We start from the raw sequence: 20,323 nt of genomic DNA, 5'->3' as shown, positions 1-20,323 counted from the left end.
TTGTTATTTTAGCGAATCAGTAAATAAATGAATACATCTGTGAAATTTTAAAGGATAAAAATTATTATTCTGTGAAGCATGAAAATAAGAATATCACATATTATAAAAGACACTATTTTGAAAAAATTGCCATTAGAAATATGGGCTGATCTTTTTGCCCCAATGTGACTTCACAGGCTTTGTGAACATATACTGAATCTTGAATTTTCTTTATCAGCATACATTAAAAAAATTTTTGGCTAATACTTACTGTCTGCCTACTCTGCTATCATCATTGGGGCATGTATTTTACATACATAAACATAAAATTCTCACAGCAACTGTAAGAGGTAAGAGTGATTCCTCCTATTTTATAAATGAGAAAATGACTTTTTCAAAACTGCACAAGTAAAAGATGACAGAGCTGAGATACCATCCCAGTTATCTTTTTTTTTTTTTTTTCTTCTTTTGAGACAGAGTCTCACTCTGTCACCTGGGCTGGAGTGCAGTGACGTGATCTCAGCTCACTGCAACCTCTGCCTCCCAGGTTCAAGCGATTCTCCTGCCTCAGCCTCCCGAGTAGCCGGGATTACAGGCGACCGCCACTACACTCACTACACCCAGCTAATTTTTTGTGTTTTAATGGAGATGGGGTTCCACCATATTGGCCAGGCTGGTCTCGAACTCCTGACCTCATGATTTGCCTGCCTCAGCCTCCCAAAGTGCTGGGATTACAGGTGTGAGCCACCATGTCCGGCCCCCAGTTATACTTTTTTAGACTGTCACATGCTCCGCTTCCCTGGTAGTTGAGGATGTGCTGATCATAAAGGAAGTTCTCTAGAGCTGTATGTCACTTGATAGCATTCACATGAAAATGCACATGCATTCAACTAAAACTAAATTTGACGTAACCACAGTTGAAAAGCAGGGCTTTTACTCTTCCACCTTCTGCAAGACATTTAAACTACTCATGTTTAAACATTTTTATTGATCCAGCAGGCGTTTATTAAACAGATATTAATGACAACACTGCTTTTCTTGAATGATGAAGTGATTTTCTCAACCAAAACTGAAGAATTAAAAATACATCTACAAATAGAGTAGTACATGTTACAGAGCAGTTGTCAAATGTTGTATTTAAAACCCACTATTTATACTAGTTTGGGGTATACTTCTTCTGCTAAATTTATTACACAAACTAAAACTGCTGACAAAATTTTGTGTATTTCTCTCCACCAGCATTATTTTTCAGCCTGAAATGGCTGAAGAATTCTGGTATTTACTGAAATTAACTATTGAATTACCAAAACCAACCATAATTCCAGAAATACAGTGCGACCTTGGCAAGTAAGTTCTACTTAATAGATAAAATTATTGCTTGCAAGAAAAATAGTTAATCTATTACAATATTGTTATAATGCATTCAGTTTCTAAAATGAAAAATAAATATATCTTTAGTCATTGATTTTTTTTTTCCTAGGGAAGGTTTGATATGTAAACTACACTGTGGAAAACTTGTCAAAGAAAAACAAATCAGGACTTAGCAAGGAAAGAGTTTTATTCAAAAGGATTATTACAAGGGATAAAAAGAGACCATTGCAATAGGGAAGGACTCCCATTAGAAGTCTACAAGGGTCTGCAAAATCAAACAGAAAAAAGTTTGTCTTTTATAAAGTAAAGGAAGGACAAGCAGATATAGACAGAATCTTTGGAGGGAAAGCTGCACAAGCAAGGGACAATGGCCAGTGATGTCTAACAGGAAAAGGGTTTTACTGTGGTCAGCTAATTCCCAGGAGAAGCTGAGAAAGGGTCATGTTACTTTGTGTGTCTGCATGCTTGTTTAGGCTTAGGGACAAGCAGAGTTCAGGGGCTGGTGGGAAGGAGAGAAACCTGGCAAAAGTTTCCTCAAGGCAAAGGAGAGGCAAGCAATGAATAACTGTGAACATTTGGTCAGTGGGTTAATGCCATGATCCCTTGAGATATGACCATTCCTATTTAGATAGTTGAGTTCCTACTGTTTATCAAGTTTGGTGCTGGTAAATAGGGATAAAAAAGGCATAATCCCTACTTTTAAAGAGTATACACCCTAATGAGCAAATTAGTGCCTTTTAACTAATTTCTGTCCCTTGTCACATCAAAGGAGTGTTGCATTCTTCCAGTACATGCTCTTTAGCCATAACAATGACATTTGAAATTTCTTTCTTATAGTAGCATAGATATCTAGTATGAAAATATTTTATTCCTATTTTTCTAAGGTATTGTGTATGAGAAAACTTGGGAAATTGGTAATATACAAAGCAGATGCTTACCAAAAAATGATGAGAAATCTGTCATGATTTTTAGTATATTTTATTCATTATAATTAATGAAGTTTTGGTTATTTTCATTGAATTTCTTCATATGTCGCTGGTGAAAGAACAAATTCATGATTTACAGAGACTTTTTAAATTTGTAGTCTAGAATCATAAAACTGACATATAATGTTCTTTTTAAGGTGAATTATTTTATGCATATAGTTTATATAAAAACAAGAAAATGGTGATTTATATGAATTATATAATTTGAATTTATGAACTGAATTCTGCTCAGCACATATTACCTAATTTTCCTCTGTCACAGGGCCATAACATTGTGAAAAATAATATATGTATGGTGATTATTCCATTCTTTTTATTACAGATTTGATACTTAAATATTTTAATCTTAATTACTCTATATTGTTAGCAAGAAACAGTAAAGAGATATGAAAAACTGTACATAGATAAAATTATGTTATTATGTTATACTTTGACATTACAAAAAAATGAAGATGACAAGTTGGATGCTGTACATTCAAAACCATTAGAATTGATAGTTGAGAATTATGAACACTCATTTATTATTTGCTTAGAGCATAAATAGTCACATATTTTGGGCATTTACTCATCATCAATTCGGATCTTGTTAATGTTATGAATGAAAACTTTGTGCATTTATTACTCTATTATTACAACTAGACTGTGTTAGCTTTTTTGGCTGGATTTAGCATTTATAAAACAATAAGTAAACATTATTCCTAAAACTGGAATATATTCTAATATCTAATATGGGATAACATTAGGTCTCAAAAATAGAGTGCCAAAGATTATTTAATTTAGTAAAATGTCATTAGTTCATACATAATTATTTTGATTTTGAAACTAAAAGAAGTCATTATATTAGCTTCCTAGGGTTGCCATAACAAGCACCATAAACTGGGTGGCTTAAGACCACAAAAAATGTATTGTCTCACAGTTCTGAAGGCTAGAAGTTTAAAATCAAGGGTTCACTATGACCATGCTCCTTCTGAAACCTGTAGGGGATAATTCTTTGTCTCTTTTAGCTTCTATTTCTTCTTCTTCTTTTTTTTTTTTTTTTTTTTCATGTTTTAGAGACAGGGTCTTGCTCTGTCACTGAGGCTGGAGTGCAGTGGCACAATCATGGCTCACTGCAGCCTCAAACTCCTGAGCTATGCAATCCTTCTGCCTCAGCCTCCCAAGTAGCTAGGGCTACAGGCAAGCCACCATGCCTGGCTATTTTCAAAATTTTTTGTAGAGACAGAGTCTTGCTGTGTTGCTCAGGCTTGTCTTGAACTCCTGGCCTCAAGTGACCCTCCAGACTCAGCTTCCCAAAGCACTGAGATTACAGGCATGAGCAACTGTGTCTGGTCTCTTTTAGCTTCTTGTGCTTGCCAGCATCCTTTGGCTTTCTGTGACTTGTAGATACATCACTCTGATCTCTACTTCAACTGTTATATGGCCATCTTCTGTGTACCTTCACATGATTCTATTTACAAAGACACGAGTCATACTGGATGAAGGGCCTGTCTTACTCCAATTAGACATTATCTTAACTAGTTATATATGCAGTGACTCTATTTCCAGATAATATCACATTCTGAAGTACTAGGAATTAAGACTTCAATATATCTTATGGGGTGGCATATTTTAATTCTAGGGGTCATCAAGTTTATGGAATTAACACTAAATAAGTTTATGAATACCAGCAACTTTACTAGCTTTTTTTTTTTTTCTCCCAGGCATGTTACTCAGATCATTCCCTTAGTTAATCGTACACATGAAACCTTAAAATTGCAAGCAACAAACAGTAATCCTGAAAATTTTGTCCTGGATATTAACAGAAAATCACAAGTAAGTAAATTCAAAGAGCCATGAAATTTATTGCTGCTAAAGTACTTTCCAATTCTGATTTGGGGACACTGGTAGAGTATTATCACTTGAATTACTAAGGATTTAAATTTCTAAAATTTAAGAATTGAATTTTATATGCCCAGCACGGTGTCTCATGCCTGTAATCCCAGCACTTTGGGAGGCCAAGGCAGGCCGATCACTTGAGGCCAGGAGTTTGAGACCAGCCTGGCCAACATGGCGAAACCCCGTCACTACTAAAAATACAAAAATTAGCCAGACGTGGTGTCACGTGCCTGTAATCCCAGCTACATGGGAGGCTGAGGAATGAGAATCGCTTGAACCCAGCCTAGGCAACAGAGCGAGACTCTGTCTCCAAAAATAACTTTTTTAAAAAAAGAATTTATTTTATATACTTCTCCCCTTGAATTTTAATTTCTCAACAAAACAATATCATGTTAATATAAATTTTTTAAATTATATATGCTAGAGTCATGCTCATGATTACTTCATTCTAATAAATTGGTTGTGTTTTCCTTCTCACCATTTTAGTAATCAGTTTTTGTAACAGTTTCCAATATTATCATTATTAACTCTATTGTCATTATATGTTATCAGGGCTCCAAGAGACCAGTTGTTTTCTAGCCTTTCCTGAGTTCTTGCCCATCCCCCATTCCTCACCCCTGACACAGACACACACTTTCAGACAATGCTGACAACTCTACCCCTCTCTGCTTCTTTCTCTGCCCAACTTTCTCATTCTTAGATCCTGGCAGAGGCTAGGTCCAGTCAATGATACTAAATCACTCTTCTGCTTCCTGCAAGTTACAAAATAAGATCCTAAGGTTTAGCATGACTATCTCTGTTTCTAAAGTATAGGACACCATTTATTTGCAGTGAGTGTCACACTTTCAGGTAACCATCAAAATGATAATTACAGTAGACTGTTTTTATCACCGGACTTCAAAGTAAATCATGAAGCCCTGCTAGTAGATATAGTATTTAAATAACGGCTTTTACTATTTGTTGTTTAATGATTAACAAATCTACACTTTGATTTATTTCTTTCTATCTTAACATCTGTCTCTTGTCAGTTACTGATTGCCAACGTATGTAATGATATGAAAGTAGTTCTTAGCTATCGTAATATGTCAAATTAGAATCACTAATTACTATATTGCTAAAATTGGTGTATATGCTTTAATCTTAAAAAGAGTGTATTAAAATGTACACACATTATTGTATCATTCAATACATTTTTCCATAAATTATATAAAGTCTGATATTCAGGATATAATTTACATATTACTGAAATTCCTCATTTGATAGTGGTGTTTTTGTATCCTTTATATCTCTACTTTTAGAGAACAATCTAATCTGTGGTCCAAGGGAAAATAAATGTAACATATTGCACATCCAAACTTACATTACATAATCAAGAATATAAACTCTGTTTTAACATTTCCAGCCATTGCTTTGTAGTCCATTAATTCTTCTATTCATTTATCAAACATTATTGATCACTGAATATACAAATTAACTCTAATATTAGAAAACAACTCAAAAAGTTATTTATGAGAAAAATACTATCACATTTTAGAAAGCAAATAGGAACACACATTAGTTGTAATGATAATAAATGAAAAATATATAGAGAGAAACATCTATATATTTATATCTATGGAGAGAATAAACTATTTTTCCAAATTTTCTAAGTTGAAGGACTATATAAAATACAATTTTACTTAGTTTTGCTAAGTCTGACAGTGAAATTAGTAACCCTAAAGTGTATATTAACTGATAGTCCTGAAACATTCAAGATATCAGAGAGAGAGCCAGCCTGAGATAAAAATATTAGATGTAGATAAACCACAATTGTATAATAAACAGGTGACTCCGTTCTAAATATAAAATTAAATTTGCATTTGCATTTCGTAGATAATTATCACAGTTTATTGGGCATCAACAGCTGTATTCTAAAAGGATTGAAAGATACTAAACTGTAATTTTGCCTTTTCAGAGTTTTTCTGGCAAAATATATTAGTGTAAAATAGTAGACTTCCTTTTCGTACATGTGCCACTCATGCTATCATTTTGTAAGTGTTTATCTTCAAATTAAATTATTTCCAGTGTAGCATTTTGATTACGTAATATACTCAAGCCCTTATTATATTGTGATAGAGTCACTGGCTTCTTTCACAGTCTCTAAAGAAGTAACTTAAACTAATACTGTACAGACGCAAATTATCCTAGCAGGTCACACGTTGAATGTGTACAAGATAGGAGGAAGAGGAAAATTTCCTTGCACATTAAAGAAGCGTGTCTTACACCTTTGCTTAGAAACAGTTCTTTTCTTTTGATATTACCAAAGCAACAAATTAAGTTACCGGTGGTTTGACATGTACCTTGGGATGGCAATATGCTATGGGATCTTACATAAAATGTGTATGTCTTTTATTGAAGGTTCAAACTCAACTTTAAAAATTAACCCTGACTTCCTTTTACAGAACGAGTCCTCCATGTGGTGATCATCTTGGATAAGAACATGATGTGATCACCCCTGAACACTCTTTAACACGGGCCCTTTGAACAGTGTTCCAGGAGCAGGCACATTGAGAACAGATAATGTGTGCAAGGCAACACATTAATCACACAAACATCGACCCTGCATATACCTGGTACACAAATATACCAACTCAAACCAAATGGGTATTAATTTTTGTTCCTCTTTTCCTTTTTCCATGTACACAGCTGATCATATCTCCTCACTCCACCACAGACTTACCTGTTGTCTTTTATCCTTCTGCACTTGGAAGAACTGATCATCAAGCTTGCATCAACTTCTCCTGTACTCAGGTATGATAGAGTATTCTTGGACCAAGCCACGTTAATTAAATTTTAAATCAATATATAAATAAATATAATTCATCATTCATTCAATTATCCTATTTTGCAAGTAAAACAAGTTAATTATAAGTTAATTAGTTAAATGATTTTTGTAAAATACAATATGCATTGTATATATGCAGACATCTGAAGAAGGTTATTTTTAAATACATAGATCAGTGAAATGAAGAGAAATATATACCCAGATTTAAAACACAGATATTTTAATGTACATGTCAAATCACTGGCATTTATGTTAATTTTCTAACTTGAGTTTTACTACTCAACTTTCCATAAACTTACATATAAAATATAGAGTGCAATTTGTAAATATTTGTTATTTTTTTCCACTGCATTTTATCTGAACAGTGTTCCGAAGTATTAATTTTTAAAAACAATAGTTTATCACTTTTTGACAATCTCTAAATGTATCCCATGTCGTTCTAAGAATAATCCCAGTTCATTCTCACCATAGTCCTATAATGGAAGTACTGTTATCAATCCTATTTTATGCATCAGGAATCTGAGACACAGAGAAATTCAAATCAGGCAACTAGTAAAAGGTTAAGGTGTGACCTGAATCCAGGATAATCTGGTTTCAGCTCATCTTCATATCTACTTTTCACAGCTACTTAGTTAGCAAAGTGATTGTAACTGTCTTACTGCCAATTAAAATTTTATGTAAAATTTTACATTTATATTATTTTTACTTCTTCAAATGTTCATGGGGAGGAAAGCAAATGGAGGAAAGTACTTTATATCTTAGAAGACATCAAGGAGCTTACAGAACCCTGATATCTGAGGGGCAGTGGAATCAAATATAATACAGGGGTCTCCATGTCAGTACAGGGCCTATGGGTAACTGAAGTATCTTCGTTTCCAAAAAATTTTTTGATTTATTTTTAGAAAATTTGTTTTGAGGCTGTTAAATTGTCTAAATATTGTAATGACCAGTTAACACATGACCTGAGACAAATATTATAGAAATATGCTTCTTTTTCAAAAATATTAAAGGAGACAAACAGTAATCCTCTCACACAGAAGAAAATATATAATGGAGATTATTTTCTTTCAGACAAGTAATTTTAACGAGGCTGTTCTTTTAAGTGATTGCTACATAGCAGGATTAGAACCCCTTCATCATAATTACTGGAGACAATGTTTTTGCTTGTATTTCTAGTGGAATGCATATCTATTCAAGGACAGTCTTAGAACTCAGCAGGGAGATAATCAGTTCTGTAGCTTAATAGCTTTAAAAAATCCTAGCCTAGAAGTTGAATGCTAAATTCTTCATCAAACACAAAAAGGCTCAAACAAGAAAATAATCAATTCAAACCTTCTATGAGTTAGTTGAACACTGATGGTTAATTTCAGTCACTCTGAATATCTCCTTCCAACTTGTAGCAACTATAAGGATTCAGCTATAATTAGACTTCAATCAATAATTCATGCTTTCCATGGCCTAGCTACCAGGTCTAGACCTCCTCAACCTTTTCAATACATTGCTGTAACCTTGATGATTTTTCTTGCCCTATTTATCATTGAATCATTTACGTCTTCCTCTTTTATTTAATTCATCCAGTTGACATCTTTTGCAAGAAAAACTATTTCATAAACTTTTGAAAATGTGGTATGCATTATGTATGAACAGGCATCTAAAGAATATGTCTTTTTAAAATTAACTTTAGAGTTTATTTTTCTGAGTTTGGAATAACTTTTTACCATTAGGGAAATAGCCATATAGATTTCCATCCCTCTCTTGATTTAACTGATTAAATCTATCTAAACTGACACACACAGCTGATTACCTGATTAATCTAAAGCCAACTAATGGCTGTTCTTATAGGGTAAGCTTTATTTCTGATGGTACTTCTTTGCTGGATTGAGGGAAATGGCTATGGTTCATTATCTGCTTCATCTGCTTCTGGTTTCAATTCATGTGAAAAGCTCTGCATTGTAAAAAATCTAACCATTCAGTTACGGTTAGGGTTTGGGTTAAGTTCAAATTGTTTGTGCAGATTTTGAATCCTGTGATTAATTTGGTCAGGACATCACAGCTGCAAATATCATGAACTTATATTTTATGCAACCAGAGTCTCTAAATTAAATTACATTACTACATAACAGAATAAGTGGAGCACTAGTAAGCAGCAAATGTGGTAAATTGTAACTTCTCTTTGGTTTCAAAGATTATGTTCTGAGATTTTCTTTCTTAGTTTTCAGATGCTTCCTTTTCATTTTCAAATAGGTGCCTTGTATATTTCATTCATACTTGATTGTATGATTTGTTTCATCTAAAGGTCAGAATAGCAAACATTAAGGAAGAAGTTATAAAATCAGAGTGGTTTTACAATCCAGCATGAGTCTATGATCTTTGTAGCCTGTGGCTATGGAAAGTTCTGATTATTTTGAACACGTTTTAATTTGCTGATGCTTGAACTCTGATGCTTGACTTTAGTCAGTCAATTTTGTGAAATCAAGTTAGGACATTATTATTGAAAATACAGTGAATTTACATTATGCTAGTCAAATCTGTGACTAATAGTAATATAGTCATTTGAAGATAATATCCAGATGAAATTTTCCTTTAATTCTCTCTACTAAGGAGGCAGGATTTTATGAGTTTGCTTTCACTACTTCTCCTTATTTGAAGTAATCTTAAAGCAAGCTTCCCTCTTTTTATTGGAATTTAAGCTTGGAAACATCTATACAGTTTGAGATATTATAAAGTAGGACATTGTTTGTGATCCTTTTATTCATCTGCAACATTAGCAAAGTGTTTGTTGCAGAAGTTTAAGAGACCCTAGAACTGAGTCACAATCTACTGTACTTTGAAGGGACTTTTATCCTAAACTACAAAGAGATTTTCAAACGGAGCTTTATGTGCTTATGAAACTTAGATAAAAGTAATAACCACATTCAATCTCCTTCACATAAATTTTTATTCATTTATCCATATCATGCAATAACAGATAATGCACTGGACTCGATGATGGGGATAAATAATATGGCATGCAATTGTATGTTTTTCCTTTTATTGGAGCTTCAATCTGTGCCTCATCTTCTTTGCCTTAATGTGGTAGCTATCTGAATTTCATTTGAAATTCACCCAAAGAGTTTGGAAACTACATGCAGTGTTTGGTACCAAGTTTGTTTAAAAAAAAACTTGAACAGAAGTGCCAGATTTTCCATTGAACTTTCTCTTTTATGTTGCTATAATAACTTTATGTGCATTGAAATATTTTGATATTTGAATATTGCACTTTTGCCCTCTTCTGCCTCAATGTAAAAATACATAGAATTATTTTTCCATAAAATTAAAAGGAATTTGGAAAAGAAAGGAAAAATAAAGCAATGCTTTTTAGCAACAAAACTTTTCTTATCTGTCCGGATTTTTATATGCATTATACTTATTAAGTATTGCAAATAAAGTATATGCAGTTAGGACACATATGTTATAAATAATTATCTTCAAACAGTTTACAGAATGGAAATTCTACTTATCTGGAGTAGGACTATTTCCCCCGCCTCTAGACACAGAAAGAATAACCACACGCATTGGTCTTCAGTCATCTATTGTTATACCTTTCAAAAATCCCACAACGGAAGATGTCCTCATTGATATCACACTGACAAGTAAGTTGTTTTTCTGATATTTTACATGTTATTTTATAGGTATTTATCAGACTTATTTTATCATAGAATCAAAACATTTTAGAACAAATGAATACTCTAGAAATCTGTAGAGCAAATTATCTTATAAAAGAGAAAACAAGATTTGAGAGATGCAGTATTTTGGCTGAAATCACAGCTCATAATGGTACAGAATCAGAATTAGATATCTGTTTAACAAATCAAGTTCTTCCAATTTGATCTGTAAACCCAAATATGTAAATTAGTAGATCTGTAAGATTCTTATGATATTATTCAAATGTGCCAATGCTTATTCCTCAAAACTTTATAGAAATTCTGATATTGTGATTTTGTTTCATTTTTACATTTTCTTAATAAAGAGACAACATATTTGGAATAAATTTTGACTTCAACTAGTCTTGTCCTTTTTTTATGCCATGTTGAGGGTGCGTGTTTTTAATTAGATTATTTGAAGAGTTTGATCACTTTATATTAAACAAATAAATAATGTGAGTCTGAATTAAAAATTAACTCAGCATGAATTTTTTGAAACACATTTTCAATCTAATATCAAGCATTACCAATTTATCTTTTCAACTATTATTACTACTTCTACTCAAAATATTATTAGTGCAATTATTGGGTTAAAGTTATATATTTTGTGATTTTTTATATGCATGACCAACTTACTCTCCGGAATGTTTATACCTTTGCAATTCATGCTGCAATTAGGAGTGTAATATAGACATTACCTATTTTCCAGAACTATGTAAGCCCTGAGTAATAACATTGTCTTTAATCTCCATTAATCTGATTGAAAGAACATTATATTTTATCATCATTGCAAATTTTTGATTGATGTTGAAGCTGAACATGTCATTTAACTGTTGCACTTTGGTGCTTTTCCATCATTTCTTCATCTTCTTGGATTGAAATAATTTTAAATATTAAGAAAGTAATTTCATCTCATGTAAAATTCCCTTATAAGAATTTTGGCTGCGATCAGGAGAGGCATGTGGTGTTTAATAAATGTTGACTGCAAGCTCAAGGAAATTAGTATTTTAAGATGGAAAAGACTTGAGCATATGTATAAGCAGAAGGAAGAAGCCAGGGTGGAGCAGGAGTTAAAGATATAAATGATGTAAGGTTTAACTGATAGGCTAAGGGTCTAGGAGGGTTGGAATCAGAACAGAGGTAAAGAAAGAACTGAACAGGAGAGGATTTCTTCCTCGGGTGGGGGTAAAATAAAACAAATATGGATGTCAATAAATTGGTAGGTAGTGGAAGGGCTTTGGAATTAGGAGCAGTCATATATTTACATTTTTATCTGCTGAGGAAAAGAGATATAGTAGAGAATTTGAAGAGTGGAGTGGTGGTTTGAAGTAACTGTTAGAGAAAAAGGAACATGGAACTGACAAAATTAAATATAAAAGTTATTGTGTTTGGCTGGGATTTAAATCATAAATTTAGATATGCACCAAAAAATATGTCTTTGTGATATTTATACCAATTGTAGGACACAGAATTTCTAGAATGTGAGCACACAAGACATATCAATGGATCTTTCCAGGGAATGGAATTATTCAGGATAGGTGCAGCCAAATTACTTTATAACTATGAGCATGTTAATAAAAACAAATTTGGATTAAGATTTTAACATTTAAAATAAATTTTAAAATAATGTAACTTTCTAATTTTCTAACATTGCTATACATTTCTTTCTGCTATGTAACAATAAAACATAGTAAGCTTGACAATTAAAAATTGATCAGTCTTTTGCAGTTCAAAACAGTCTCTTTTAAGTAAACTCACTCTCTCGGGCAAATGTTCAGGCTTTGTTTCTCCCTCTTCTTCCTTAAACCTGAGGAGATGTGAGACAAAGGAAGATTCACAGACCTTTGATGTCTTATTTCTCTTTCTCTGTCTCCCTATCCTATGTGAAAAAGAACATCTTTCCCCTTTGTTGGTGATGGCATCTCCCTTTCTGCTATATTCTTATCCTTCTCCCTTTTGTGGGTTTTTTTAATGCATTATCTACGTATCTACTTGTGCTTATAGTCGTTGGTGGCTAAGCCTCACAATTTGATCTACAGAAAAACAGGGTCTACAGAAAAACATGACTGATGAGAAGAATTAAAATATTTAATATATATGCAAAATATACTCATTAAAAGTAGAGATTAATACTGTATTAGTTCATTTTTGCACTGCTATAAAGAAATACCAAGACTTGGTAATTTATAAAGGAAAGAGGTTTAATTGACTCACAGTTCTTCATGACTGGGGAGGCCTCAGGAAACTTACAATCATAATGGGAAAAAAAAAAACAGGCATGTGTTAACATGGCGGCAGGGGAGAGAGATCAAGTGTGTAGGAGGAAATATCAAACACTTATAAAACCATCAGATCTCATACAAATTCACTCACTCTCATGAGAACAGCATGGGATAAACCACCCCATAATCCAGTCAGTTCCCATAAGATTCCTCCCTTAACACCTGGGGATTACAATTTAAGATGAAATTTGGGTGGTGGGGACACAAAGCTAAACCATATCAAATACCTTCTCATTTAAATATCTGTAAATGTCTTTAAAATTATTTCATGATAGGAGTAGGCAATCTCATTTTGGCTTTTAAAAGAAGATGTAAATTTTCTTACAGATTCTACAGAATTAAAAAAAAAATTCTTAGGCAAGTTGATAACAAGACTCATCTCACCAAATGGTTCCTTGCTGGTGTGAGGAACCCCACAGCATTTCAGATCCTGCATCCTGCATTCCTCATTTCTCTCTCTCTCTCTCTCTCTCCCTCCCTCCTCATTAGCTGCAAATCCTGGAATGATTTCTTCCCCTTATGGATAGCATGGCAACTTGTACATAGCTTGATTTAAATATTTGTCACACTCATTGTAGCTAATATTTGTTAATCCCACAATATTTGTGAGATCTTTGCAGGCATGATCTATTAGTAACTTGAGCAAATAAGACAGAGCAGGCTTTTGATGCTTGTCTGCTGAATGACTGGACCATAAATAAAATATCCAAATTTCTAAAACTTAGAGATAACACAGTAGAAACTAAGTACCAAAGATCTTTGGAATATCAAAAGGCATTATTTCTGGGAGAAGTATAAAAATAGAAATAGCCAAGATATTAGCAGGAGAAAAGACAGAGAATTGGGCAACCCGGAAGTTTGATAGTCAGTCTGAAATTCTGAAAATGCTGCCTTCTTAGAAAAAGTAGTGAATTTGAAGATCTTTATATATTTTATGTATTTCTAACTCCGTCTGTGTAGTGATAGAAGAAAAATTTAAGCCGAATTAAGTTTAACAGAGTTTAATTGAGCAAATACTGATTCATGAATCAGGCAGCCTCCTAAGCCAGAGTAGGCCCAGTAACCAGCATAGCCATGTGGTATAAGATTTATGGACAGAAAAAGGAACGTGACATACAGAAAACAGAAGGGAGGTACAAAAACAGCCGAATTGGTTACAGCTCTGAGTTTGCCTTATTTGAACATGGTTTGAACAGTTGGCAACCTCTGATTGGCCAAACCTCAGTGATTGGCACAAGAGTAGGCTTGTAGTCTGTTTACAGTTCCGTATAGCTTATAGTTCTCTATGTACAGAGAAACCTTTGGGTTGAACTTAAAATATGTAAAGAGGCAGTTTTAGGCTAAACTCTTTAATGCTATCTATTTATCTGCCTATCAATCTATCATCTTTCTATCTATGTATCATCTATCTACATATCTATCTGAGAGAGAGAGGCAAAAGAGAGAGGAGATATGTTAGGATATTGAAAAAGTCTTAAATACTATCATAAGGAATCCAACTTTTATCCTCTAGATAATGAGAGTCTTCAAAAGATTGGCTGTACTTTATAACCCGCATTTTGAATGCTGACTCTAGAATTATTTGTGGATGATGGATATGGATGGGTTGGGGGAGAACTGGAATTGAGAAGCAAAGCTCAGAAAATTTAAGCCAGTAACAGTGGAAAAGTCCATGACCACAGGTAGCAGAAAAGTTCACAATATATACCTAGAGTTTTCCCAAAAGTCTGAGAATCTGTTTCTTTGGCAAACATATTTAATGTTTCATGTTTCCAGACTACTTTTTCTTCAGACAACTATACTATGTTGCCTAAAAGTATGTTTCCAGTGGCTTACCTATATTCCTGATATTTTTAACACTCAAGATGAGTGTTTTGTTATATCCATCTTAAAATAGTCCGATGCTAAATATTATTGTGGTTGTGCTATTTGGAGAAGAAATTGAGCACCTTGGGCACACACTGGTCTGTGCATTACAACAAACTTACCATTATTTCCTAAGGAGAATTTTGGCACCATTCACAGGGAATTACTTAGTAGAGTGGCTTGCCATTCACTCAAGCATAAATACTTGTTATGCTCCACAATTTGCACATGAGGGTGTGAACCCGACCTTTAACTTAACTTTCAGTTAAGGCATATGGTGCCCTTGTAATTTAACAGGTGATGCACAGTTGTGATTGAATCTGGGGATACATAATAGTTACCAGTTATAAAGACTATACTGAGCACTTCATGTGTGTGATTCTTTATGTTATCTCAGGACAAGAAATATGCAACTAGTATTTATCTGGGCCATTGTCCAGCTACCAACACCCGTAACTCTTTTGGGTATTTCCTCTGGCTGCCCTAGTGAGTTAATTTTTCCTCAACCTATGGATGACAGGAAGTGGTGGGAAAATATAACAGTTCCCATTCCCCTGAGCAGTATACCTTTGAAATGTGTGTTCTGCACTGGCTCTCAGAGTTCCCTAGCTGCCTTGAACCTCATGTATCCACAGTAGTAACTTCCTTTATAATACACCATTCATTGTAGTCCTAATCTTTGTCTCACTTTTGCACTTCCCTACTGACATTTCCTGAGGTGACGTCCCAAATAACAACTTCTGAGGAAACCCCAACTAAGACAGGAACCCTCTGAAATAGTCATTATATCTGTTTTTAAGGAGGATAAAATTGATTAATGGAGAGGCTTAACAACTTGTTCATGATCACAGAGCTATTAAGTGAAGGAAGTAAGATTAAAATCCCAACTCTGCAAAGCCAGGTTTCTGTATACCTTTGCACATGGCTTCTCAGTAAGCAGGCAGAACAATTTCTCACTAACTGTTCGCCTAGTTATATATAAAACTGAAAAGCTCGAGTGGAGAGATAGTTAGTAAAGAATTACAGGAAAGACTTGCAATCTGTTTCTGTGAGTGGTCTGAAATCTACTTAACAGATTAAATAGAAGGAGCCAAAAGCCCAGTACTTGAAATCAACTACACCCTCTCCCAACCACATTAAGAATTGTGTTCAGTGAATTTCACTGTTTCGTGATGTCATTTACCCATAACACCAGATTGCATAGAAATATTTTAAGGAGGTCATCATGATGTACTGGTGAAGATCAGTACATCAAAGGCTTTCTTATTACATTGCAATCTTTTTAAATGAAATCTTTTTAAGAATCAGCTGTTAGTATCAGGAAGAATGGTTGCCTCTTTTGAGCAATTGTCTGGTTTTTGTACTGTGGAACCTGATTATGTCACTACATTTTTCCTCAGTATATTGGTTTCTAAGAAAACATTTTGGCTTATTCCAAGTAAGTGACATGACCATACTGTGTCTCATCCTTGACTGCAGATGGTGTCCCTAATCTTGTTTCAACTTTCTAAAAAATTATTCTAATTCATCTTTTTTTGCATTTCATATTTTTGTGATATACCCAACTTAGGAATAGAACTCTTCACGCAAGGAGATGTGCAACCTGTAACAGGAATGGGGGGGAATATTTTGTTTTGTTTTGAGACAGGGTCTCACTTGGTCACCTAGGCTAGAGTGCAGAGGCACAATCTCAGCTCACTGCAGCCTGCACCTCCCGGGCTCAGATGATTCTCCCACTCCACCCTTCCCAGTAGCTGGGACCACAGGCATGTGCCACCATGTCCAGCTAATTTTTTTATATGTTTTGTAGGGACGATGTTTTGCCATGTTGCCTAGGCTGGTCTGGAACTCCTGACCTCAAGTGATCCGCCTTCCTTGGCCTCCCAAATTGCTGGGCTTATGAGCCACTGCACCCAGCCCACAGAGAGAATGTTCGAAAGAGCTTTCAGTTGAACATTACCCAAGGCAAGGTGTAGAGAAGATAGTGTTTCAGACATCTGTACATATTTGAAGCCATGCCAGTTTCAAAAGGTTAATAAGATAGGGTGGCAAGAGAGGAGGTACCTAAACAACCTGAGGATAGTAAAGATGTCTCTAAAGTAAACCATTAATGAATCCCATGAGGAGCAGGATGCTGCAGAATAGCTTTCAAACAGTCTGGGTAGCTAGGATTTATTAAGATCCCTTTATGTTACCACACTTGAGCTTTATCAACATGACTGTACCCAAACTCCCCCCAAAATCCTGGAAGTCACTATTCCTGCCTTTCCAATGAGGAACCTCAGGCTGAAAAATTCCCCAAAGCCATACAATGAGTAAGCGGTGGAACAGCATGTTGAGCTCATTGTGTCTGACTGCCCTCTTTAGGACCACTCAATTTTTTATCTGCTCAGAGATGGTAGTTTTAAAGCCAGTTACATGATCTAAAATATGGCACTTGCCCCTCTCTTTGACATCTCCCCTTGGATCTTAGGGGAACCAGGCCTCCCTCCATTCCATCCAAAGTCCCCAAGAAATGCCCCTACTGCCACTCGTTTCACATTTTCTCAGCTGTCTCTCCTCTTTTTCACTCTGCCATCCAACACTGGCTTGGCCTAATACATACATGCTTTGGCTTCCTCTTGTGTATATATATGCTTTGTACACATACATATGTCCTGTGTGTACATACACCCTGTACATACATCCTGTCGTGTACATACATGCTTTGGCTTCCTGGACGCGTACCCTCGCTCAGTAACTGGTGTTCATGGACACAATTCTCACAGTATTTTCTCATCCGTAATTATGTCCCCTACCCAAGACCGCATCTCTCAAGTTTTGACCCTGCTCAGATGGGAATAAAGGCGGAGAAAGAAAGGGTAGCCATGAATGAAAGTAAGCAACTGAGATGAAACATTAGAAATTAGGGGCTGATTTACACATATTACACATTTAAGGACACATCTTCATTCAATGTTCTAAACCTTTGTTAGCAGTCTTTTAATAGTCGATCATTGAGCGTCTGTTTCATGCTGGAAACTGTTGTATGTGCATTCCAAAACTATCCCTCATGTGGAGAAAACATATGTATATGTATCTGCAAACATACACCCACATAAATACATTCGTTGTTTTTGATTTTGTATGGCACTCAGCATGGACTGTATACTTAAAAGTTCTGTAAATGAGTGAATCAGTAATTAATGAATACAAAACTGTTTTGATTACTTTTCTATTAAAATAGCTATAGTCTGGAAATTATTCACTTTCTATTCAATCCAAATTTAAATGCAATATTAGTGATCTGTTTCAAATATTTAAATAAAAATGAATTCTGTTTTCTATATTGGTAGTTTATTGGTGCAAAACAAAATAGCACTGAATACAACTAGGCTTACTAATTAACATAATATATTAGTTTTACAGATATCAACTTTCATATGAGAATTAGTCAATGAAAACAAAGTACATTGATGCATTCTTTTTGGCTTTGGGTTAATTATGGCCATGATGTTCAGCAGCAGTAAAGTAATAAAGTGCACAATGTCGCATAATTGTAAGTTAATCACACTTACATGATGTGGAGAAGAAATAACAGTGCATTTCATTTCACATGGTAGAATTAGTTATGAAAATCCCTGGAGGTCCTCTGAGTCTTATCTAAAGTAGATCCAGAGTTGAACAAATATTTATGTAATATATGTAGTAATCATTGCAAATTGCCAGTCAGGATGAGCATGGTTTTATACTTAAGAAGAAAGATAAATTGGTGTAAGAAAAACTCCCGGAACCTAAAAATCCCTCCCAAATTCAGACATGCAACTTTTAAAACATTTGAATTAATAAATAAATAGTATTGAGAAATTTGAGACTTTTTGGCGGGGAAGTTGGGGTATCAAATATATTAAGTCTTTATAACTCAGTTTAATTGGATTATTTGTCTTAGTTTATTTTGCTCATAAGAAATAGTTAATGTTATTGTACTAATAGAAAGTAAATGTAGAATAATTACAACCATTTTTGAAGTGAGTAATCTGAGACTCTACTTGCTTACAATTATTTTAGTTTTAGATGCTGATAAGTTACCTTAACATTTGAAACTTGTTTTATTTGATTTTTGATTAATAACACTCCAAATTCAATAAACAATATTTGAGAGCTTATCAAAATTCATATTCCCAGGTCCACATTCATTTATTCTGATTCATAAGGGCTGGGGTGAGGCCCTGCCATCACAAGCTATTCCAATGCAGGTTGTCAGAAGACTCCACTTTTAGAAACACTGATCTATATACAATGATCTCAAAACATGTTTCCCTTTTATCATATACCACTGTTAGTAAATATCTTTTGGCATTTCCTTCAACATATATATATTTACATTTGAAATGTAACCACTTAGCACCATCAACTCATATTTTTAATGTAAGAAGAGCTTATCTTTTAAATAGAGAATTAATAAACATATTTTTGTATTTATTGGTTTAAACTTATTGTTAACATTGGATAAATGTTGTCTATTTGTGCATATTTATATATAGGCCATCCTTCTGTGTCCATAGTGGATAGATTTCAGAACCTCCAAGGATATCACAATCCGTGAATCCCCGTGTCCCTGATACAAAATGGCAGAGTGTGTGCATGTAACCTACACATATACTCTCATATACTTTAAATCATCTCTAGATTACTTAGAATACCTAATACAATGTAAATGCTATATAAATAGTTGTCATAGTGTATGATGTAGGGAATAAAGACCAGGAAAAACCATCCATTATTTTTTGAAGATTTTCAATCTGCCTTTGGTTGAATCCATGGATGTGGAACCCATGGATACAGAAGGCCAGCTGTATTCATCAGTACAATCTATTTTTAAATAGCAGGCTCAAATAGACTCTTTTTTTTTTTTTTTTTTTTTTTTGAGACGGAGTCTCGCTCTGCCGCCCAGGCTGGAGTGCAATGGCCAGATCTCAGCTCACTGCAAGCTCCGCCTCCCGGGTTCACGCCATTCTCCTGCCTCAGCCTCCCAAGTAGCTGGGACTACAGGCACCCGCCACCACACCCGGCTAGTTTTTTGTATTTTTCAGTAGAGACGGGGTTTCACCGTGTTAGCCAGGATGGTCTCGATCTCCTGACCTCGTGATCCACCCGTCTCGGCCTCCCAAAGTGCTGGGATTACAGGCTTGAGCCACCGCGCCCGGCCCAAATAGACTCTTAATATCTGCTTGTTGAGTAGTTCACTCTTAGTATCTGCTTGTTGAGTAGTTCAAATTAAAATTTGAAGATTTTTAAAATATAGAGATGTGGTCTTGCTATGTTGCCCAGACTGGCCTTGAACTCTTGGCCTCAAGCAATCTTCCTGCCTCAGACTACCCAGTAGCTGGAATTATAGGCACATGCCACTGTGTCCACCTGAAAGTTCCAAGAATTTACGAGTTTATTTTTTTAAACATCATAGATAAAGCCATTTAT

The 20,323-nt window shown here is 34.6% G+C and overlaps 1 protein-coding gene across 3 annotated transcripts in view; it reads left to right on the top strand.

Annotated features, from left to right (window-relative positions):
• Window positions 1-20,323, top strand: part of CFAP47 (cilia and flagella associated protein 47) — a 446,504-nt gene that overhangs the window by 345,344 nt on the left and 80,837 nt on the right. For all 3 annotated transcript variants that reach the window (XM_031660417.1, XM_031660416.1, XM_031660418.1), the window contains exons 53-56: window positions 1,219-1,326; window positions 4,037-4,148; window positions 6,897-7,001; window positions 10,511-10,667. In XM_031660417.1, coding sequence (XP_031516277.1) covers window positions 1,219-1,326; window positions 4,037-4,148; window positions 6,897-7,001; window positions 10,511-10,667 — 482 coding nt within the window. The remainder of the gene's footprint in view (window positions 1-1,218; window positions 1,327-4,036; window positions 4,149-6,896; window positions 7,002-10,510; window positions 10,668-20,323) is intronic.

Source organism: Papio anubis, chromosome X, assembly GCF_008728515.1.
Source record: "Papio anubis isolate 15944 chromosome X, Panubis1.0, whole genome shotgun sequence".
Classification (NCBI taxonomy): domain Eukaryota; kingdom Metazoa; phylum Chordata; class Mammalia; order Primates; family Cercopithecidae; genus Papio; species Papio anubis.
Note: the sequence above shows the minus strand (reverse complement) of the source record. Positions and strands in the feature narration are given on the sequence as shown.